At 42.0% G+C, this 22729-nt stretch overlaps 4 protein-coding genes across 4 annotated transcripts; 1 reads left to right on the top strand and 3 right to left on the bottom strand.

Annotated features, from left to right (window-relative positions):
• Positions 1-1145: 1145 nt before the first annotated feature.
• Positions 1146-2275, bottom strand: LOC117456515 (growth arrest and DNA damage-inducible protein GADD45 gamma-like). The gene is made up of 3 exons (XM_034096428.2): positions 2175-2275; positions 1868-2069; positions 1146-1758 (listed from the first exon to the last, which is right to left on the bottom strand). The coding sequence occupies exons 1-3, from the start codon at positions 2273-2275 to the stop codon at positions 1645-1647; spliced, it is 417 nt and encodes a 138-aa protein (XP_033952319.1). The 3' UTR covers positions 1146-1644.
• Positions 2276-6854: 4579 nt separating this feature from the next.
• gadd45gb.1 (growth arrest and DNA-damage-inducible, gamma b, tandem duplicate 1) lies at positions 6855-8304 on the top strand. The gene is made up of 3 exons (XM_034095329.1): positions 6855-7050; positions 7164-7371; positions 7481-8304. Exons 1-3 carry the CDS (start codon positions 6908-6910, stop codon positions 7592-7594), a joined length of 465 nt encoding a protein of 154 aa, XP_033951220.1. The 5' UTR covers positions 6855-6907; the 3' UTR covers positions 7595-8304.
• A 1303-nt stretch (positions 8305-9607) lies between these two features.
• On the bottom strand, positions 9608-11875 carry LOC117455770 (serine/threonine-protein kinase NIM1-like). Its single transcript, XM_034095328.1, has 3 exons — positions 11602-11875; positions 10988-11256; positions 9608-10369 (listed from the first exon to the last, which is right to left on the bottom strand). The coding sequence occupies exons 1-3, from the start codon at positions 11873-11875 to the stop codon at positions 9608-9610; spliced, it is 1305 nt and encodes a 434-aa protein (XP_033951219.1).
• A 3482-nt stretch (positions 11876-15357) lies between these two features.
• LOC117455889 (coiled-coil domain-containing protein 152) lies at positions 15358-22288 on the bottom strand. The gene is made up of 8 exons (XM_034095524.2): positions 22028-22288; positions 21236-21341; positions 20570-20638; positions 20167-20231; positions 19537-19672; positions 18796-18923; positions 17532-17642; positions 15358-15728 (listed from the first exon to the last, which is right to left on the bottom strand). Exons 1-8 carry the CDS (start codon positions 22088-22090, stop codon positions 15600-15602), a joined length of 807 nt encoding a protein of 268 aa, XP_033951415.1. The 5' UTR covers positions 22091-22288; the 3' UTR covers positions 15358-15599.
• Between the last annotated feature and the right edge of the window lie 441 nt (positions 22289-22729).

Below are 22729 nucleotides of genomic sequence, written 5' to 3'. Positions count from 1 at the left end.
GTCCTTTATTAGTATATAAGTGCTCTGTTAGCAGTTCTTTGTTAGTCATTCTATCGCTCGAAGTGGAGTCGAAAGAGATGAGTTTTCAGTCTGCGCCGGAAGGTGTGTAAGCTTTCTGCGGTCCTGATTTCAATGGGGAGCTCATTCCACCATTTTGGAGCCAGGATAGCAAACCCACGTGTTTTTGCTGATGGGAACTTGGGTCCCCCTCGCAGCGAGGGTGCAGCGAGTCGTTTGGTTGATGCAGAGCGTAGTGCACGTGCATATTTAAAGACAAGAGTGGAATCAATCTGTTTTTTAATCTAACAAGACAGCAAATAAGCATGTCTCCTCGTGTTAAACTATCCCTTGAAATGTGTTGTATTACATTTAAAAGTAAGCCTGATTTTGCAACAACGCTGCACAATATTAAACCTAAAGTGATTATAAGAAGTTACCAGAATCAATTGTAGTATAGCTGTGAGATGACATCTGCCTCAATAAAAAGTGTTGGGAAATTAGCTAAATATAATACCAGACATGTGTGCCATTGTGTTCAATGTCATGCTGATTTCAGCTTTGTAGTTAGGCCGGCCACATTAAAAGAAAACCCAGAGAAGGGATCAAAAAGTCAAGAAGTCAAACTGGAGCAGGATGCCAAAGAAAGATGTGGGAATTAATTTGTGCTTAAAACAAGTGAAAGCCCAAACGTCAAAGTAAAGTCAGAAGGCAATATTGAATTCAAAGATTTTATTTCTTTCATCTCACAAATAAATCTGATATTCAGTGAACACATCATTTCACTTGACAAATCGAGCTGAAGTGAAACCTTCAGGAAGTACTTTTTCTTATCTTGAAATTTCAGACGAACAGGATTCTTGTTATTGAAACACTTTTAGTATTTTCCTCTTGATGTTACATTTCTTAATTACAATTTTTCCAATATTTTTTATGGAATATTTTGTAATTTCTTTCAAATATTTGTTCCCACAGGATGGGAACATATATATATATATTTTTTCTTTTTTTTCTTTCTTCAGTTCATATCATTTTCAACATTAACGTGAAAGCCATTTTCTAAAGTGAAACCTTTAGAGAACAAACTTTGTCTTTAATGTTGTTTTTTTTGTTTTAGAATATTTGTTGTCATCGTTAAATTTCTAAAGTGAAACCTTTAGAGAATTAAGACAATTCTGGAAAGTGGGAAACATATCCGCTGATTGCAACTGTTGTCATGTTGCTCAGCGAAGAGGTCGTCTTCAAAAAGTCTCTTTTTTAGACAACCTCTTCCTCAGCACCGCTTCTTCTTCTCCTGCTGCTGCGCGTGCTTTCAACGTGCGACGTCTGCTCTGTGGGACCACAGGACGCAACACTCGCATCTCCTCCCTCTCCAAACCTCATCCACACAAAGAATGAGGGTCGATGCGTCGCTCTTGTGGCATACCGGACTCTCGTTCACATAAAGAAGGAGAGTCATCTTGGCATGGACGGGACAAGAGGCGACGGGTCACGGGGGGCCACCTTGGGCCGGCGCCGTGCTGCCTGGACGGAGATCCTCCTCAGGAGTATCCAGGGATGAGCAGAAACACGGTCATCCGTCACGATGAGTATTCCTAGATGAGAAGCTTTAACAGCATCTGAGCAGAGAGAGGAGCCGAGGCCCGATCAGCGCCCGGGGAGGCTGATCTCAGGAACCCAGTCGTTGAGACTGCGGCTCTCCTCACAGAACAGGTGCAGCTTCGCCAGAGCAGGGTCCTCCCAAGACCCCTCAGCTGGGTTCTGTTGAAAATGAAGAGGAAATATGGTTTAGTGATGTGTTCCTTTCCAAAAAGCACCAACATTACACTTCTCAAATGATTTAGAACCACATATTCTGAGCTGCACATACCGTGATCAGGACGCAGTGGGCATCTTCAAGCTGCTCCGCCTTGTCTCCAACGATCTCAGCCAGATGCTGCATGTCGCTCACTCGGACGATGCTGATGTCGTTGTCAAAGCAGAAGGACTGGATGAGGGTGAAGTGGATCTGCAGAGCGATGTCAAACTCGTGATCGGTGGCCAGGACGCAGAAAGACACGCTGTCTGGGTCACTGTGGAACAAAGAAGAGACAGGGTTAGCAGCTGGTCTAGATCATCATGTCGGCTGCTCAGAGACGATGCCAACGTCACTTTTAAAACCCGTTTGGTGTACTTACTCAGTCATGATCTTAGCGCTTTCGTAGACTCCAACAGTGAGTCGCTCCTCAGCCTGAGCGCAGAGCAGAGCTTCCTTCAGAGATTTCCCAGGTGACTGCATGATGCTTTCGGTAATAGTTCAGATGATGGTCAGTAAGTCCAGAGAAGACAGTTTGTGCTTCTTCCTTCGAATCTGCGAGCTTATATACCCCAGACCCTGGCACACGCTCACTCTCTGATTGGCCGTGGAAAGCACAATGGCTACAACAGGCCTGCAGCCCCCACCCCATTCTCTGGGGCGCGTGCCTATAGAAAGTCTTAGAAGTCGGGGGAAGTCTTGGTTGAAAGGATCAGATGAAGAAACTCTCTGACCTTTAAATAATTGCCTTGGCTAGCTTACAGGGATAATGAAACCACACAGGAAGAGCAGACTGTGGTCGTCAAAGTTCTGGAAGAATTAGAGCAGCCATTGACATTCAAACGAAGACCATACACATCTCGAGTACATCAGGGTTGGGCAATGGACCGATACAGTATCAATATTGTGATATGATACTAGCTTTTGTCTTAGATGTTAAATAACGTAATTTAAATGTGTAAGGCTTGTACAACAGACAAGGGTTTCTGAATCAGACTGTTCAAGTGGTTTTGGTTTAAACCTTTAGAACCTAGTCAGTAAATCCAAATGACTGAATACTCTCAGTCTAGATATTTGCACCAATGGTCCACCTTACAATATTGTCATAATATGTATATCGAGTCATTTGGTCAGAAATAATAGATTTCTTCACATCGCTGAGCAACACTTGGCATTACATCTTAACATTTTGTAAACTGGGCCACCATTCTAGGCCGAAATGTATTTCCAAAATGTATTGAAAGTTGTTGTTCATTCAGAGTCTTTTCGATGTTCTGCTGAACAGAAAACATATGGAAATCATATCTGCCTGGAGCTGTTCAAAATAACTAAAGTAAATGTTCAAGAAGTGTTTTGTTTTGATGTTGTTCTTCCATATTATTGCATATTTCAAGATGCATGTCAGTTTGTAAACTACTTTTTAAGGCTTCCCTTCAGATATATTCATGTCAAAAGTGATCTTTTCACTGCATTGTGTTTTTTTTGTTAAAGCCTCCAGAAAAGGTTTGAAAGTCTGAATGAGTGCCACTTAGAAGGGATTATGACACATGATATCCCCTTCATAATAACTGTTGCAATCAGCTTCACTCTAAATATGTAAGTGTTCATTTTTTTATTATCATCCCTCGTTATTTATGGTTTTAAAAAAAAGCAAACATCTTTTTTCCTTTATTAAATGCTTTTTAATTTAAGGCATATGATAAGCATGTTTTTTTGCCTTGATGTAATTGTAGTTTATCTAAACACTTTAGTTGATGTTATCAACAGAGTATACAAACTATTTAAGGAGTATTCAAAAAATGTACTACCTTTTGGGAGTTTCTTTAAAATGGGGATTGTACCGAATGTATTGGAAAACAAGGCTGTAAAGAGTAACATTCCAAATGTACAGCATGCATACACTCAAACACACACACAGTTTGCAAACATTTGCCAAAACAGGTGCTCCAAATGACTGTTATGCAGTTACTAAATATTTGCAGATTAAACTTCGTTTCAACTATTACGAAATCAAAATATAACATTATTGGAAGTTTGGAGATCCAGTGATCAATTAACACGTTGCAGTTGGTACTTGTGCACGTGTCATCATAATGCAAAGACACCATGCGTCTTATTTGCATAGGACGTCAGGCACACTTTTATAACTCAAGACCAATTTCACTGCATGCACTGTTTGTTGTAGATTGGGCAGTGGCACGCGCCGCTGCTTTGCATGCCTAAAGGCCGGCCCTCACTTGAGGCGCGTGGCATCTGGAGATGCCTGCGTGCTTTATCGCTCTGTCTGCATCACTCCCCTTAGCAACCGAGAGATACCATCTGTCCCCGCGGGAGGGAGGTGAAGGGGGGGAGCAGACAAAGCGAGTCAGGCAGCACCTGCTGCGCGTGAGGGGCAGTTTTCAGTCCACTGGAAATAGGATTTTAAAGTTTTGAGGTTGAAAAAAGGTAGCATACCTTCTTGTTCAGTTAAATGCAAAGGCTTTATTGTAATATGCACTTTGCACGTTATTATTGGAAATTCAAATCTTAAATCGCAGGCTCTTCCAACAATCCAGAAACACATAAAAGAAATAGCAAATAATGCAAGACAACATTAAAATAACTTAATGCAATAGAATGGTTCAAGTGACACATGCATGCAAGTAGAACGCAGAAAAACACAAAAGTTGGCTGTTATGTCTCAAAAAACACTATTTATTAAAATGTTGTATTTTTTCTTTCTGTACTTTTATTTCCCTCAACCTTAAGTCCTATTTGCACACCACACAAGCCCCATCAACATCTCATCCTGCCGCTTTAGAGCCCTTCTATCCCTACAAAGAGGTTCAGGGTTTACGAGTCGCCGCAGGTCACCAGGAAAAGAGAGCTTTCACCACCAACACCTGTCGCGCGCTGCAGAGGAGGCCTCCGCGTGGCAGATGTGTTGCAGCAACAATGGGTCGGTATCGATTTGCACGCGCCTGCCTGCCTGCCTGCCTGCCCTGTGGCCATGCAAGCTGATCCTTCCTAACATAGTTCAGTGTTTGAACCTCCCTCAGCTGGTTCCAAATCAAACGTTAGCTTGCAGCTGATGTGCTGATGAGTTTGCAGAAACTTAAAGCGATGGTATATACATATACACATTTGATGACATGCACAGATAAGAGTTGTGTTGTAATAAAAAACAAACACTTTGGGCACGTGTTTACAGCGCAACCCGAACTTGATGTATATCTGCCTTTACGTGTCTGGCACCGTTTGGAGATAACACTTTTCATTGTGAAAGTTTAGCCCATAAGCACGACTCTTTGGCATTCAAATGTAATCAAAACTCAGACAACAGCCTGGCGAATGTGGAGACTTGTAGACAAAGGGTCGGCGCACCCAGGGGTCGGTGTTGACCTGGGTTTAGGAGAGGGGAGAAGGGGGGTCCCTCATAGCGACAGTTCTCCATCTGCCGTTCTCCCTGCTGCAGAACAATGGCGCTGAATCAATCACCGCCAACCTGTGTCTCCTGCGCAGCCAACCCCCCTCCTCTATTTACGCAGCAGTGGCAGCAGGTCTGACCTGATGCGAGATGAGCTTTGGATTAGTATGCAGATAGAATAGAACCAAATAAGCACGAACTATTAGGGAGATACTGCGTTATCAGTAAGACAGGTGTATTTGAGTCGTGCGTAAAAGTTTAGTCGTGCGTAAAAGTGATCACAAATTAATAGAAGGTTCACAGAAAATGGTTTATAACCTATGCTGTATGGATGGATAAAGAAAGACACATACAAATATAACCTAAATATAGTTGCGCGTAAACGTTTGGTCGTGCGTGAAAGTGATTGGCAACAAACAAAAGGGTGTCATAAACAACTGAATTGAAATGCACAGATAAATATCATCAAAAGAAATGTTGCATACACAGATATAATACATTGCGTAAAAGTTTCTTGATTCCTAAAGTTGTCAAAAATAGGTTTAATTAAATCCTCCAGATGGAGACATTTGGTGACTCCACCCACCACAACAAAAGTGCAATACACTTCACAAGTTCTGCGTTAGAGTTCAGTTCGTGTGGCCCCTGAACTCCCCAGAGTAAATAAATAAAAAGCGAGCAGGGCCAGCTGATGGTGGACACGTGGTCAGCATGGGCCAGCAGTGCAGATTGCGCAGCACCCACAGCGTTCTGGCACGCGCTCCTCATTTGCATTTGTATGGCTGGCCGTAATAATAGAGGGCTTCTGCTCACAATGGGCCGTTTTTATGGCCAGCCTCTAGTCCACAGATGGCCTCACCCACCTGCCCTTTCACTGCGCGGAGGGGGAGGGGCGCTGCACACTTTCTCCATGTTGGTGCTGCAACATGTCAATAAAAAAGCTAAAAAAACAAGAACGATTTTATTTCAGATTGAATGTTTGAAAGTCAGGAAAGTGCATTATGGGGTTTTACGAACTCTGCTGAAGATGTGCACATTTAAATAAATCATATCAGTTAGTTTGGATCATTTTAGGATAAAATCTCAGTTATTTTCTATTATTTTGTCCCCACTGTTGCACAAATTATGCAGCTTGTGAGTTTTACTAATTATTATAAATGCATGCAATGTTATGCATGCTTAACAATTATATTATATTATGCATTTGTATCCTTACTTTGGAATTGGTTTGGTTGCAGCAGCAGCAAGGCACTGCATATGTTAATCATATAACAACAAACATGATCATAAACTGTGAAGATAGACATGCAAAACATTGGGAAAATAAATGTATATAAAGTAGAATAAAGAATATGAAATATACAGAAAGGCTGAGTTTTCTGTCATTTGCACTAAAGTGCTAACACTTATTTTTATTTTAATTAAGGTATTTTTAGTTTCAGTCCAGGCTGCAAGCACTCAGAGCGGGGGCGTGCGTGGCTCAATGACCCCCATCAATCTGCCACGAGCCACAGTGTGACAATAGCATTATCATACCAATACACCATTCATCTCCCAGCCAATCAGGGCGCAGCGCTTTCACTGCCCCGCACGAGCTGCAGAGTATAAAGAGGGGAGGCTGCGACTCAGAAGGCACTCTACTCCCTTTCGGATTTACTGAAACCATCTAAATATATCTCCTTCGTGGAATAATCTTCATCATCTTCATCATGACTCTTGAAGAAGTTCTGATCCAGAAGCCCATCGAGCGTGCCCAGTGCACCGGTAACGCCTTGGAAGAGGTCCTGGTGACCGCTAAAGAAAACGACTCCCTGACTGTTGGTGTCTACGAGTGCGCCAAAATTATGAACCTGTAAGTATGAAACTCTCAACTGAATGTTTCAACATTTGAATCAGTGATTTGACACACTTTGGTAGTTTTGGGATGGAATCTCATGGCTTGTTTCTTTTATGTTGTCCCTACAGTGATCCAGACAGCGTGTCTTTCTGCGTCCTGGCCACGGATGAGGAGTTCGAGTGCGATATTGCTCTGCAGATCCACTTCACCCTCATCCAGTCCTTCTGCTTTGACAACGACATCAGCATCGTCCGAGTGAGCGACATGCAGCGACTGGCTGAGATCGTTGGAGACAAGGCGGAGCAGCTTGAAGATGCCCACTGCGTCCTGATCACGGTATGTGCAGCTCAGAATATGTGGTTCTAAATCATTTGAGAAGTGTAATGTTGGTGCTTTTTGGAAAGGAACACATCACTAAACCATATTTCCTCTTCATTTTCAACAGAACCCAGCTGAGGGGTCTTGGGAGGACCCTGCTCTGGCGAAGCTGCACCTGTTCTGTGAGGAGAGCCGCAGTCTCAACGACTGGGTTCCTGAGATCAGCCTCCCCGGGCGCTGATCGGGCCTCGGCTCCTCTCTCTGCTCAGATGCTGTTAAAGCTTCTCATCTAGGAATACTCATCGTGACGGATGACCGTGTTTCTGCTCATCCCTGGATACTCCTGAGGAGGATCTCCGTCCAGGCAGCACGGCGCCGGCCCAAGGTGGCCCCCCGTGACCCGTCGCCTCTTGTCCCGTCCATGCCAAGATGACTCTCCTTCTTTATGTGAACGAGAGTCCGGTATGCCACAAGAGCGACGCATCGACCCTCATTCTTTGTGTGGATGAGGTTTGGAGAGGGAGGAGATGCGAGTGTTGCGTCCTGTGGTCCCACAGAGCAGACGTCGCACGTTGAAAGCACGCGCAGCAGCAGGAGAAGAAGAAGCGGTGCTGAGGAAGAGGTTGTCTAAAAAAGAGACTTTTTGAAGACGACCTCTTCGCTGAGCAACATGACAACAGTTGCAATCAGCGGATATGTTTCCCACTTTCCAGAATTGTCTTAATTCTCTAAAGGTTTCACTTTAGAAATTTAACGATGACAACAAATATTCTAAAATATATATATAAAAAAGAAGAGAGAAACAGTTTATTCTCTAAAGGTTTCACTTTAGAAAATGGCTTAATAAAGTAAAAAAACAATGATAATTGTAATATTGTCTTATAAACATATAATTATGTACTGAAGACAGACATGAAACTATGAACTTGTGATCATGATGTTGACATTTTTGGGAAAATGTTTGAAAAAAATAATGTTTATCTTCTAACAGTTTCACTTTAGAAATTGTAAGTGGAAAACGCTTAATAAAAACAAAGAAAGAATACAATGGTGTGTTGTGTTTTCACTTTCTCTTGCAAAGATGAGTTGTGTGTTTTGGGTTGACGGGTTCAGAGAAGAGGGAGGGGCGGTCATGAAACAAACAAAAGTTTCAAACTCAGCAGATTTGCATGGAAGGCGCTCAGGCCTGTCATCTGGTGTCCCTGCAGTACAACAGACCTCCGTGGTCCCTCCTCCAGCAGACCTCATCTGCATGTGTATAGATCCGGGCACAAAGGCTGCAGCTCCCGGCCTGGCCGCACAGAGCTCCCATTGTTCGGCCTGCAGATGTCTCTCCGCAGCCACGCCGCGCCATCTGCCGCGTCCTGCAGGTGGGGGTCGGGCAGGGCGGCCTGGGAGGAGCTGGGGAGAGAACGGGGGGGGGGGGGGGTGAGGGGGTGAGGGAGTTTGCCAGAGGGGCTGCAGGGGTCGGGTCTGGCTGGTTTGGGCCGGTTTGCCCCGGGCATCATCTGGTGTCCTGCCAGCTGCTGTCGGGACCACTATTTACTAGCAGGCACTTCGCGAAACTTTTGGTAAACAAAGCACAGTGACGCGAGATCTGCTCTGCTGGCACCCCCCCCCCCCCCCCCCCCCCCCCCCAGCACACAAAGATTTTTTTTCCTGCACGACTTTTCGTTCTTCAACAATGAGACTACTTTTAGGACACAGAAACTCATGTGTGCAAGTTTAATAAACACATTATGTTCTTATTTCCCCTGCACTCCAAAGTGTGCAAAGCTGCAGGTGCACACAAATATTTTGCATGAAATACTTTTTGCACAAAGATCTGGTATTATTTTTGAACTAAAAATGTGTGCGGCTGCCTCTGGGGGCTTTTAAAGAGCATTTGTGACTTTTATTCAATTTAAAGTGTCTAAAGTAGCAATAAGTTACATTAATGTTCATCTCTAATATTCAGATTTCCAAACCTCTAAAAAATATTTAAATAAAAAAAACAGGAGTCAGAATTTGTAGGCTATATATTTTTTATTTCAACACCATTAGGTTTGTTTAAATGTGTGAGGCACTTTTAAAAAACACTTTCTGCTATTGCAGAAAGTTTCATTGAAGAAATGAAAAAAAATGTTAAAGCACAAAACTGCAAAAAATCATTTGTCAGTACAAACTGTAAGTGTCCGATACACAATGGGAATATAAAAAAAGCCACTAATTCCATGCTTGTAGAAAATATATAAAAACAGTTCTGCCAGTCTTTTTATGAGAGCACGCAGAGTTTGGATGTGTGTTTGATGCCCCTGCAGGCGCTGAGCCCCTCCCTCTTGGGGTCGCTCACCATCCCTCGCACCACCGGGGGACAGTCGCAGCCCCTCCTCTTCTGGGCGCGGTGCAGCAGGATGCGGTACACCCCCGTGACGGGGCTGCGGCTGTGCTTGGTCTGGCTGTCTGGCAGGTGCTCCGCGCTGAAGCCCAGCTCCTCCAGCGTGGCCCTCACCTCCTCCTCCACCTCCTCCTCCATGCTGCCCCGCTCCGAGTCCAGCAGACTCCGCCAAGCGCTCAACGGCTCCGGGTGCACCAGGGACCAGGGGAACTCCACGGGGAGGAGCCAATTGCAGCCCATCATCTGGTCCAGGGCGTAGCGCTCGTCGGGGGCCGCCTTCAGGATGCCCTTGATGAGCCTCTGGCAGGGGCCGGGCACCCAGGGCGGCACGGTGTAGGCGCATTCGATGACGCAGCGCCGCAGTTTTCCAATGGTGTCGGCGCGGAACGGCATGGTGCCGGTCACCATGAAGAAGAGCACGACCCCCATGGCCCACACGTCCACCGGGGGCCCGAGGTAGCACTCCTCCCTGAACAGCTCCGGGGCGGCGTACTGCGGGGAGCCGCAGAAGGTGTCCAGTGCGTCGCTGCGCTCGGAGATCCGCGTGCTGAACCCAAAGTCTGCCACCTTCACGCAGCCGGTGCTGGTGAGCAGGACGTTCTCCGCCTTCAAGTCGCGGTGGATGATGTTGTGCTTGTGCTGCACGGTGAAACATAATTCAAATGGATTACAATGATAATCCATAAAAACATCAGACACGTTTTAAACCAATCCACTTCCTTAAAACAAATCATACAACTTAAGCTGAAGACACAAGCTGTGTTCTTCACGTTTGCTCTACGACCAATACATTGTTTTTACAGATTTTAAATCAGTTAACACCCCACTTGTGAATGTCCGAAGCCTTTAGGTGTCTTAATAACAGCTGTTGCTAACACGTGTTTTCTTTCGCTTAGCGGTGGTGCCATGCGATTGTGATGTAGTTTGTTTATAGCCGAACCTTTTCATTTCTGGCTACTCCATTTATGCCTAAAAAATCATAAAAGTTGTGGTTCAATTTGTAGATCATCCTACATAAATATAAATGTATGTTTGACATAGGGCTTGTTTGTTAAGTCCAACAGAAATATTCCATTGCTTTTTGTTGAGGGAGCAATGCTAATTCCTGATTGGCCTATACTGCACCGCTGTATAGTGTTGCTATGCTCTCAGTTGAGTCCCTGCGATCAAGCTGCAACATAAAAGATCTGATAACTTAAAAGACTAAATAAATACAACTTCACGTGGTGAAAATGAACACAGAGTTCGATCTCTCACCATATATTTGACGGCAGAGAGGATCTGGGCGAAGGTGATCTTGCAGGTGACGTCGGACAGTTTGGTCTCGGTGCAGATCCTGTTGTGCAGGTCTCCTCCTCCGGCGTACTCCAGCACCAGGAACAGGCGGCTGGGCGTCTCCACCACCTCGTACAGACACACCACGTTGGGGTGGCGCAAGCACTCCATGCTGCTGATCTCCCTGGAGAGCAGGCGCTGGGCGTGGCTGTCCAACCGGGTCCTGTCCAGGATCTTCAGGGCCACTTTGTCTATGAGGAGGACACAGGGACATTACATTCAATGATCAGAACATGTGTTAAGGTCTGATGGAATACTGAATATTTTAAATTAATACTATTTAGATTGTTGGACAGGCAAGAAATGTGTTTGAAGTATATGCAGTCTTTTGTTGTTCCTGATATTTAACAAGAGACTCCATCCACTATAACTTAGTATGAACCCCCATACCCAAAAGCTGTGTATAAGCTGAGTGTATCCCATTTATTTTTGTTTGTAAGTAAAAGGGATTGGACATTAAAGCCATATGCACAAGTGAAAGGATCCCAGGCAAAGGTTGAAGGTTATTCCCACAGTCTGATATCTTTTACATGCACCTTTAGTCAGAGCGTGGAAAGCCAACTTGACCCTGGAGAACGTCCCGGAGCCGATCTCCCCGCGGACCTTGTAGAAGCCCACCCTGCGGCCCACCACCAGGTCCTTGATGGTCTTATCATCCTTGCATAAGTCTGTGGTGAGCTTCTGCAGGGGGCTGAGGCGCGGCAGGGGGTAAGCCTCCTCGTCCTTAGGGCCCACCTCAGAGGTGTCCGTCAGGCTGTACCGGTTGTGGTGGAGCCTGGTGCTCGCCACCTGGTACTGCCTACTCAGCATGCCTGCTGCAAAGACACAGTTACAAAGTCCTTGACTGCTCATTGTTTGGTTCAGTACAGTGTGGTAACTTTTTACCTTGTTAAAAAGCTAATAGGATGTTAAAAAACACATTTGAATTTCACTGGAAAGTGCATTAATGTAAGAGTAAGGTAAGAGGTGATACCAGATGCCTGTTCCTTTATTATCAATTATAATTATTCTACACCTGAAGTCATCTGGTGCATCACAGTAGGGCTGCAATTAAAGATTATTCTTATTATTATATTTAATAACTTTAAAAGTTGGAAAATAGTTTACAATTCATTTTGTTGCATAAAGGCTAAGGTTTGTCTTTACATCGCTTGTTATGTCAGTCCAAAACAAAATATATTAACTCTAACATTATAATAAAGAGAGGAAATCAGCAAATCTCCATAATTAAGATGCTGAAACACCATTTCTGGCATTAAATCAAATAGTAAAATGATTGATCTAATATTAAGATAATTGCCTTTTTTTGACTTTCTTGTCAAAGCTCTACTTCATGGTATGACGTAGGACTTTAATAGATGCCTTACAACAGTGTGTACCCATAATACTACACGTTTACTGGACTACAATTGTGTAACCTTTCAAATGGCTATCTATTTAACAAAGACATCAAGAATATAGAAAAATACTTGTTTCTTACCAAGTTTCCAAACTGCTGTGAGCCGTGGACTCCATTACACGCAAAAGTGGTTTTGGCAACCACATTTTTTTTTCTTCGTACACTCACATGCTGCCTGTCTGTCCCCCCCGCACACTGAGCAGAAGTGTCCTCCAGCAGCCCACCGTACCCAGCTCACCTCTTCCTCTCCATTGATGAAGGATTAAGGTGGTGTCATGAACTCTAATCCTGGTTTAATTTGCTTCGATGTCAATCCCTTCAAATTGCTTACATCACCTCACGGCATCAAAAAGTGGCCAAAAGGGATTCAAAAGACGACGAATGTGAACATGTATCCACAGCATGCATAACTAGTATTGGTTTGCAGGTGTAGTGTGAGACACAACGCATGCATAACTACAGTATTGGTTTGCAGGTGTAGTGTGAGACACTATGGGGTTGATCTCTGGGCTCTTATGAAGATTAAATGCTATGTACAGTAAGGGTAGGCGATGTTCCCAGAGAGATTAGCCTCCTCTGTCTGTCCGCTTTAGACGCTGAGCAGCAGAGATAAAGGGATTACAAAACTCCAGGTCACACTGCAGCAGGAGGAGCGTTTTATACAGGTGTGGTGTCCTTGAGGGGCAGCGGAGGAACAGCAGGGACACGCTATACTCAAAAGTCCTCAAGAGAGTTAGTAACGCATACTTGGAGCACCATTGTTTTTCATTATTGACTGATCTTTTTCCCGAAACGTCTTGTTCATTTTACACTTTTTCCAGCCAAAAAAACCCTAAATATATTCAGCTTACAACATGTAGTGCTACAGCTTTTATAGCGGCAAACTCAGCACCTTTAAAATATGTTATTCTCAGGGTAAATTGACATTCTTATTGTGGAGGAGAAGAAGGGGGTACATTGAGCCAGTGGGTAAATTGAACCACCCCCTGTAACCAGGCAACGCCTTATAGTTGTAGTCAAGTGACCAGAAATTATGCAAGCTCCACCCATTTCTCATTGCCTGTGAAAGAGAGATACTCATTGTGGTCTGGTAAGTAAACATTTTTTACAAAAAAACGTTTTTTGCTTGTCAAAGTAAATGTTCTAGATGTCAGCTATATCGGCTGTCATGTCAAAAAAAATGTATCCAGGTTTAAACACATATTGTATATGTTGATGTGTTGGCAGCGTATAACCATGTGAATCATTAACCAGAAACCGGCTCGAGATACACTTTTTGTTATATTCCATGGAATGCTCTTAACATCCCGATAGCAATGAATATTTAAGTGCTTTGACAACAAATCCATAAAAAAATTTCATTTGTAGAAGCCGTAATACTGTAAAAAGTACAACCAATCCGTTTAGCCGTTTGGCCTACCTGCCTGTCAGCCTTCCATCGTGGCACAAACTCATCTCGTGCCCTCATTGGTCATTGTCGTGTGTGTTGGAGGTGGGGCTCTATAAGGAAGTGGCAGATTTTCTCCGGTTGTGTATTTTCAAATTCTAGCGATCTCGAGCCGGTTTCTCAAATGTACCTACCCCACCTTTAAGCTAAAGATGACTTTTAATGCTAGGCTATTTTTTCTAAAATGGTGGCTGTGGGGTAAAGTGAACATTTTTACTATGTGTCATTTCTCCTTGCTTACAGCATAACTAAAAAATGGCTCAACTTACCCCACTCTCCCTTACTTACTTTTATCTAAATTTTCTCATCTTGTAAATACTTATTTTTATACTTTTAGCTTTTCAAATTGTGACTATTGGGTTTATTTGTTTAAACACACGATATGTAATTTTAAGCTACTAGGGTCTCTAAATTCTGATCGAGAGTTTGGTAGCATCGTAGGGAAGCGTTGGCGTTTGCCATTGCAGTCAGCTTCTCTCGGTTAGGACGACTTTATTTTTAAACTTTCAGGATGTTTTAAACAGGGCCATATACTTCACAGAGGTCTCTTCATCTCCGAAACAAACTGACCTCTTGATAAAAGCTGCTCAAATCAACGGGAAAAAGCAGTTTTACAGTACAAATGAGTGTTTTCGTTGGACTAAGGGACACTAAGCTATGAAGGCTAAAGTTAGCTTAGCTTGTTTCTCTGAACACCTCAGATCCAGACGTCTAATGACTAATAATACCCTTCATCCGGTTCGAATGTATAGTAAGAAACAACATGGATCTTGAGGGTAAAAATGTACTTAAAACTGGATACAATTTCAATTTATAATGAGTTTCTGGCAAACAAGCACAACTCTGATAATTGCACAAAGGAGATACAGGCCACCAAATGAAACGGTTACCTCAACATCTCTGTTGTTCTGAAAATTGGAGGACACATTGGGGAAACATTGAATAACACAACTCAACCAAACATGTTAAATGGGTCTCGTCGTTATTAGACATTTTAATGTGAAAATTGTACATATTATGCAAATACATTTTATTTTCAGAATCCAATATAGTTGCAGTGTCGGTCGGCTTTATAAATAATATATATATATATATATATTACATAATCAACCACAGGAATGCTGATTTGGTATTCATGTCTGTAGGCAGGAGTAATGACCAGGACCCCTTTCGACCTCATAAATATGAATTTTCTCAGGGAACACTCCACTGTCATCTAATAAATAAAATAGTAAAAGTTAGTTGATATAGCCAAATAAAGAAAATGTATTCAAGTAGATGTAAAAGTTCTTCTTGACTTTCATAAAATTCAACAATGGGAACTACAGTTCAAAAGCCCTGCTTGAACAAAAGTCTCGATACGTAGAACACAAGTTCGTTGAGTCGAATTCTTGGAACAGGATTGGCCTTCCAGCGATCTAATTGACTCACTTCTACTTCTTCACCCCCCCCCCCCCCCCATGCAGGCGTCTGATTGGATTAAAGCCTTAGACAAGAACATGACCTGCGGTCAAACGTGCCGCCACCTGCAGAGTCTAGCATTAAAGATCACCACAAGCGGTATGTAAAGTACGTCAACATCTCTACAGGAACTGGTTTTTCTTGTAAATGAAACCGATATATACAACTATGGAAATTGCTTTCGTCCCCTGAAGGAGATTCATGCACCGGTGGAGCTTCTGAACAACCTAGATCTTCCTCTTCTTCAGCCGGCTGTCGCTGAAGACGCTCACACGCTGGTTCTCTTCCAACTCTTTGATTCTCTGACGCAGAACCGCAATCTCTTTGTTTTTCTCCTCCTGGAAGAACTGCAGCTTCTGAGGGTGCGCACACACACACACACACACACACACACACACACACACACACACACACACACACACACACACACACACACACACACACACACACACACACACACACACACACACACACACACACACACACACACACACACACACACACACACACACACACACACAAAATATAAGTGGATGAGGGTAGTTTCATATTTAAACTTCGCTCAAATACAAATTTGTACTGAATAGATTTGAACACATCATCAAAATGTAACTCAATTGAACCTCCATTAGAGTCGCCTGTTTGCTCAGTTACTTAGCCCAACAGGACGGTCCTGCTTGCAGCTGTTCACACCTTTAATAACACAGATTTGTTGTTCATGATGTAGCATTGTTACCATAGACTTTAGCATGAGCCCCCCTTGGCCTTAGGGCGTGATCATCTGTTCCCTTGGACCCCCCCACCAGCAGCTAATGCCTTGCAGAGATAATAAAAGGTGTCTTTCCTTGTTTTTCTAATTCCCTGCTGAGCTGCAATTGACACAGTACTAAACGACTTCTTTGTAGCACAGCACATCTCATGGGATCAGCGCACTTCAAACTAAGTGCTTGTTGGATTACCCGACAGTGTCTGAGACCTCCCTTGCACCCACCTTTATAACTTCAGAACTTCAGAGGCTGTCTGAAGAGTTCTGTAACTTTCTGAAGCCAATAATCTGACAAACACGTAGCAGCGGGGGATATGAAGGTTAGAAGGTGTTCAGCTTCCCTTTTAAACTCTTCTCTTTCCTCACAAGCCTTTTCTGAGACTTCTGATGTGTCCGAGTGCAACACTACAAAAGAGGGGTGCATGAATGAGCACTAAACCCGGAAACGTGTTATCATTTGAGCTGTCTTAAAATCAAAGGTTTTTTAAATGAGTTTTTGGTTATATTCCCGAAATAAAGTCTGTCATAAAATATGTTCTTCGACATAAAATACTTAAATTAGTAACCAATGTCGTCTTAAGTGTCTAAAAAATGAAGGTTACTTACAAGTGCTTAATGAGATTACTAAACGTCATCACGCTGAACATTAGCCACCTGTGCCACAACGCACAGGCTGGTTCCGAGGGTTACATAGTGCAAATATATTTTGTCCTCAGAAAATAAAGTCCTGTTGAGCTCCGTCATCAGTGGTGCCGGAGCTCACAGCAGCGTTGTCACAAAGCCTTCACCTTAACTCAAAATATCGAGGAGATCTTTACTTGGCGAAAGAGAAACATTCGGCCTCTCACTGTGCAAGCTAAATGATGATGATGCATGCTAGGAAGTAGCTTCTAGGATGTTTCCTAGAAGCTGGGGAATTACAGGATGAGACATCCAGGTTAAATCCAATACAGTTCGCTTTGATCTCAGCGGAAGGTTTAAGGTTCAACTCTCACTCACTGTGGCTCATGATGTTCTCCTCATTCTTGCACACACTGCTTGACAGTTGGACACACGTTCCTGCACCTTTTACATGTGGTTTGTACTTTGTTAGTTAACCTCTGTAATCTTGCACTAATATTTTTCACATTCTATGGACAATTTTGCACTAATGTACATTCTCAAATATTGAAGTGACTGTTATTTTGTATATATTGATTGTTGTGTCTTAATGTGTGCATATGTAAAAATGTGGCTTTGATTCTGTGTGTATATCAGCAAACATATTGTTTATATATAATTGTTTTTTATATTCGGATTGTGGGAAACGGTAGTTGGACCGCTCCGTCTGTGCACACAAACTGGAAGATTGACAATAAAGTTGACTGAATGATGTAGTGTGTGGGCTGCTCACCCTCTTGAAGACGCTCTGAGGAAGCAGGTTGGAGCCGTGCTGCTGCTGCTGCTGCTGCTGCTGCTGGCTCCACTGAGCTGTACTCTGAACTCTGGCTAGCTTCGCACCAAACTGTCAAAACGTGCACAGCAAAACAATCACAAGCTGCTCTAAGAGAAGCTGGACTTCATATTGGGTAATCGTAATCAATAACTGTCTGTTGTTAAAGCACTTCTTAAAACCCACCTCTTCTGCTTAGTGTATTGAAATATGTTAGATTGTTGCATTTAAAGGTGGGGTAGGTCATTTTGGAGAAACCAGCTCGAGTGCGCTAGAATTTGAAAATACACAACTGGAAACAATCTTCCACTTCCTCACAGAGCCACACACACACGGATGTGTTGTCAAAGCACTTATTCATTGCTATCGGGATGTTAAGAGCATTCCATGGAATATAACAACAAGTGTATCTCGAGCCGGTTTCTCAAACGTACCGACCCCGCCTTTACATTGTCTATTGTTATTTACTTGTACTTGTTTTATGGTGTGTGAGCTGTGCTGTGGGATCTTTAGTTTATTTGACTGTACAGCAGGGCTATCCCTTTGAGTATAATGATCAAATCTAATCTACTTCTTTAAAGATAGTTTTTGGGCCAGAGTGCCTTTATTCCAGAGAAGGTGTTACATTGAGAGATAGGGGGGGAAGACATTGCCTGAAAACTTCGGGGCTCGGGTTTGGAACCCACCTACGAGCTACTGTAGTGACAACTCCTGTCATTGATTGCATCTCTGCGTGAATGATTACATCATTTCACCTAAATCAAATGAAATGATGTTGATGGTTAAAGTAGCTTCACATGTCGGCCTACTGAGTTCCATTTAGATCTCTAAAGGCCTTGGGGCTATATGTTGTTTGAATTAAACAATATATGCACTCCACTATGCTGTTGGAGTATTTACTGGATCTGAAGCTCTTAATACGATTGCTCATATTTCAAGCCATCTTTTCCCGTCCCCTTGCTTTGGATCATTTTCATCAACCGGGCCCATTCCAATCAACCGGGTCCATTCCAAACTAATTGAATAGCCCTGCTGTACAGCACTTTGGTGTGGAGGCTTTAACGTGCTTTATGAATACAGCTGTATTGTATATTAATAACCTAATACCAGGCTATACTTATTCAACGTGGGTATTACTCAACAGTCTTGTCAACTCAGAAAAAAGAAATAGTTTGTGACTTCTTCTTTAGGTGTGGTGATATCTCCACAGAAGCTTCTTCTTTACCTCCATCTGTAACTTGAGGAGCTCGCTCTGCCTCTCCCTCTCCTGATCCTTCAGCCTCTTCTTCAATTCCCCCAGATCCAGATCCCTTTTCTCCAGAAGAGTCTTTACTTCAGCATCTTTAGCGTCCACTGACAGAAAATATACATATATACATGTTTACTATTTGGGTCTTTTGCCTCTGCTCTCTGATGCTGAGGCTGACATCATTGTTGTTGTTGTTGTTGCTCTAATATTGTCACTTTAATATCGCTTGACTGAAAAATGAAGGGAAAGAGGCGTAATACCTCTGCTTACATTAGACATTTAAATATATAAAAGGACACATCTGACCAAATGTATCAACACGTATGTATCACTCATTCCACTTTTGAGTGTTTTGAACTGAGATAAATCATGGGTCCGCGAACACCATGAACGGTAACAGCTTTCGGACACAACACAAGGGTTGAAAAATATCCCTGGTGTTAAGAAAAAACAATAATGTAATTATAGTCTGTATACAAAAGCTAGGGGGATTGTTATATTTCAACATGTGTTATTATTAGCAACAACATTGATTGAGGAAACGGCTCAGTTTGGTCTCTCTGCTTGAACCCGAGAGTCTTGGGTAAAAAAGCCCCACACCATCCCCGCTCTGTTGTTTGGGTTGTTTCACATTCTCACACACCCACACATTACTGATGTCTAACTGTCACGGTTGGTACTAGTTGTTAAATATTGTCCTCTTGTGGTTTGACTTACACTGGTGGAGCCCCTCTCTGCTGGCGTCCTCCACCTCTCTCCTGCTCTGCTGCCTCACGGTCTCTAGCTCCCTCTGGTGTCTCTCTCCTTCTGCTCTCATTTCACCGATGAGCCGCTGAAGCTCAGCTTTTCCATCCTGTTGAAAACCCAACAAAACTAATATATGTATGTCAATGTTATTTATCATTATTGTCAAATGGGTTTTTTTCATTCTTTAATGTGGCAACTTTCACAACAACCAATGTTCCCCTTTTGATTCTGACCGCATGAGGTGCACACAGCTTTTTAATTACAAATATATTCATAAAAAATACACATTGCCACTTTTGTATTTTATCATACATATATTTTTTCTCCTAAATGTTTTCCCAAAGCTAAAAAACCTCAACATTTCTTACATTAATAGTAGGCACACAAACAATTGTATACAACCCAATGAAACGTAAATTCATTTTTTAAAGTAATTCAGATAGTTCTTATTGGTAGCTATTAGGAACAATACTTACCATAACTTACTGAAAACAGAACCTTGACCACAGACTATCGATGGAACTGGAAACAATCCCTTTCAATAAAACGTCTTTGTACACTCCTGTATTTAATTAACTTAACAATAAATTCCTTTCTTACCTCGGCTGCACTCTCGTTGTGTTGTTTCAGGCTAGCCATTTCACTCTTCAGTCTCTCGTTCTCCACTACAATATGGACGTATTCAGAAGAACCATTATGAAAATCCCTTTATCTAGAGGTATACTATACATAAATGGTGCTGAGTGGTTTCTTACAAGTGATAAAAGTGTAATTTTGAAAAAATATCACAATGTTCACATTTTTCAAAGCACGATTTGAATCAACTGCAGTGCTATTCAATTCAGCTATTCATTGAAAGTAGATTAGAGGACATATTCATTTTAAACTCTTTGTTAAACCTGTACATACATGGGTGCATAGGATTGCTTTTTTCCCCTGACAAAAGTCAAAGACTGTTTTTTATAGGTAATTGCATTTGTTGGTAGTGGGTTATTGTTCAGACCTCTGAGGTTGCACTGCTCCTGCAGAGTCTGCTGCAGCCGGTTCACTGTGACGAGGAGACTGTCTCTTTCTGCAACAAGTAGACCAATAATTAGCAACTATACGTATGTATAATATACATATGTATATCATTGGCTTCTGATGTAAAAGAAAACAACTCAATGAGAGACACAAAGCTTATGCCACCACTGAACATTTTTAAGGATGTTAAAATGTATAGCTTGCATTTTTGGAGAAATGCATGTGCAGTCTTCAACAAGGTATTCATTTGTAAAAAGGGAGCAACTATAGAACTACTTGAAAAAAAGTACAATAAGAATATAACAGTTAGCTTTAAGGAGATTAACTATACAAATAATGGCAGTCTGTCCAGATGTAGAGCGGAAGAGCTGTGCAGCAGAAATGTGCACAATATACTGAAGAATACTTTCATCAATATGTTATCATTGAACCTCAGGGCAAATAATGCTTCCTAATGTATCAGCACATGTTTACATTTGCAGAAATTAAGAATTGGATTTCTGAAATATAGAGAAGCAGCTGTAGATCAGGATGGTGTCATTCAGCGGATGTGCCAGTAGAGGGAGACATACACACACAGAATCAAGCTCTACAAGGATCTCAGAGATGGAAGTAAATACTGTAGTACACAAAAACAAAAACTCACCCTCAATCAGACTTTTCTCTTTGGTCTGATAGAATTTCATGTGTCTACTGGCATCCTCCAGCATGATCTCAAATATGTTATTTTTGCCATTAACCTCTGCAATTTTCTGTTTAAAAAAAAAGTAAAACAAGAGTAAATACTCTACATTATACCAACCCACCTATGTATCTATACTGATAGCTGACATCGGGCTCGGGTAGTAATGGTAACGGTTATGTAAATAGGATACAAAAAAAGGTAAATATATTCCCTTACAGTAATGTTAAAGAAAGATTGTCTACAGATTACAGGTACATATTTAAAAACAAAGGAATTTCTAGCTAGATTTCAACTTTTCAACGTAAACATGAAACATATGACTGTTTTTGACAATATTTTATAACTACGATATCCTGACTTTTTTCACGATATCATTTTACATTTTAGTAACCTTCTCAACTCTGACGTAAAATGACGTTAAACACAAACATAAATAGTAAAACATACATACAAACAAACAAACCAAACATTAGCCATTACCATTAGCTAATGGTAATCATATTCTTTGAACATAACGTTAATAGCATTCCGTTTTTACTTTGATATTGTCAGAAAATGACGGCGGTTAAAATAACTTTAAGTGTTAATATCAGCCTCCTAGACTTCTGTATTTATTTGTATGTGAGAAATAATAATTATTCAACTTATGCTCAAGTATAACAAAGTGGAACAAACGGTACGACAGGCAAATAAATAAGACGGTAGTCATCCATAATTAGCCCTCAGTGAGTTAGCTAACGTTAGCTTATGTACCTGTTCAAGCAGAGAGAAGTCGTCCATTAACATGTCGAGGTGAACACAGTTTAACTTTATCATTTCACTAGTTAAAAAGCAAACGGCTGTGGGAAAAGTAATAGTATTGTATTAATGCTTAAGTTCCTATGTTAAGTTAGATAAAAACAATAGTAGCTAGCTGTTGGCAACACAATTAAGCTAGCTCTTTCCTGCACGCGCAGGTTATGTTAATCATGTGGTTAATAGCATGGATGTGTGGGTTAATAGATGCAGAGCCATTTGAATAGATGGTAACAACGCATCCGGGTACTTTACCTCTACGCAAGGCCACGCCCCTTTTGGGGCTTGTCATAGAGTGGCTGTCACCATAGATATATATAAACATTTTGTATTGGCTTATATTATTTGGGGTTAAGTACATTGTCAGAATAAGTGAGAAATGGATTTAACTTCTGTTAGACAGCCATATGCCATACATGTGTGCATACATTCACAGTACATATTTATTCAGTATGATAGCTGTCTAACAGAAGTTAAATTTGATTTTTGATTTCGGTAATCACAGAACATTTACTGAACGGTTGTTTCTATAGACTTACATCATGCATAGCATTCCTCACTGAAATTAATTATTAGTATTAAGCATCCTGAAAGGAAGATGCTCATAGGATGTTACTGTAAATGCATTAACTTTTACTTAAATTGAATGTAAATGATAGA

This window comes from Pseudochaenichthys georgianus, chromosome 12 (genome assembly GCF_902827115.2).
Source record: "Pseudochaenichthys georgianus chromosome 12, fPseGeo1.2, whole genome shotgun sequence".
Lineage (NCBI taxonomy): Eukaryota > Metazoa > Chordata > Actinopteri > Perciformes > Channichthyidae > Pseudochaenichthys > Pseudochaenichthys georgianus.
Note: the sequence above shows the minus strand (reverse complement) of the source record. Positions and strands in the feature narration are given on the sequence as shown.

Coding starts and splice junctions, on each gene's coding strand:
- LOC117456515 (XM_034096428.2), bottom strand. CDS start 2,275: ATGCAGTCACCTGGGAAATCTCTGAAGGAAGCTCTGCTCTGCGCTCAG. Junction 2,070..2,174: donor AGCGCTAAGATCATGACTGA/GTAAGTACACCA, acceptor TTTGTTCCACAG/TGACCCAGACAGCGTGTCTT. Junction 1,759..1,867: donor CCCACTGCGTCCTGATCACG/GTATGTGCAGCT, acceptor CATTTTCAACAG/AACCCAGCTGAGGGGTCTTG.
- LOC117455770 (XM_034095328.1), bottom strand. CDS start 11,875: ATGCTGAGTAGGCAGTACCAGGTGGCGAGCACCAGGCTCCACCACAAC. Junction 11,257..11,601: donor TTTCCACGCTCTGACTAAAG/GTGCATGTAAAA, acceptor TCCTCCTCATAG/ACAAAGTGGCCCTGAAGATC. Junction 10,370..10,987: donor TCTCTGCCGTCAAATATATG/GTGAGAGATCGA, acceptor TTCACCGTGCAG/CACAAGCACAACATCATCCA.
- LOC117455889 (XM_034095524.2), bottom strand. CDS start 22,090: ATGATAAAGTTAAACTGTGTTCACCTCGACATGTTAATGGACGACTTC. Junction 17,643..18,795: donor TCCTCAAGTTACAGATGGAG/GTAAAGAAGAAG, acceptor ACGTTTTGACAG/TTTGGTGCGAAGCTAGCCAG. Junction 15,729..17,531: donor CTCAGAGCGTCTTCAAGAGG/GTGAGCAGCCCA, acceptor GCGCACCCTCAG/AAGCTGCAGTTCTTCCAGGA.
- gadd45gb.1 (XM_034095329.1), top strand. CDS start 6,908: ATGACTCTTGAAGAAGTTCTGATCCAGAAGCCCATCGAGCGTGCCCAG. Junction 7,051..7,163: donor TGCGCCAAAATTATGAACCT/GTAAGTATGAAA, acceptor TTGTCCCTACAG/TGATCCAGACAGCGTGTCTT. Junction 7,372..7,480: donor CCCACTGCGTCCTGATCACG/GTATGTGCAGCT, acceptor CATTTTCAACAG/AACCCAGCTGAGGGGTCTTG.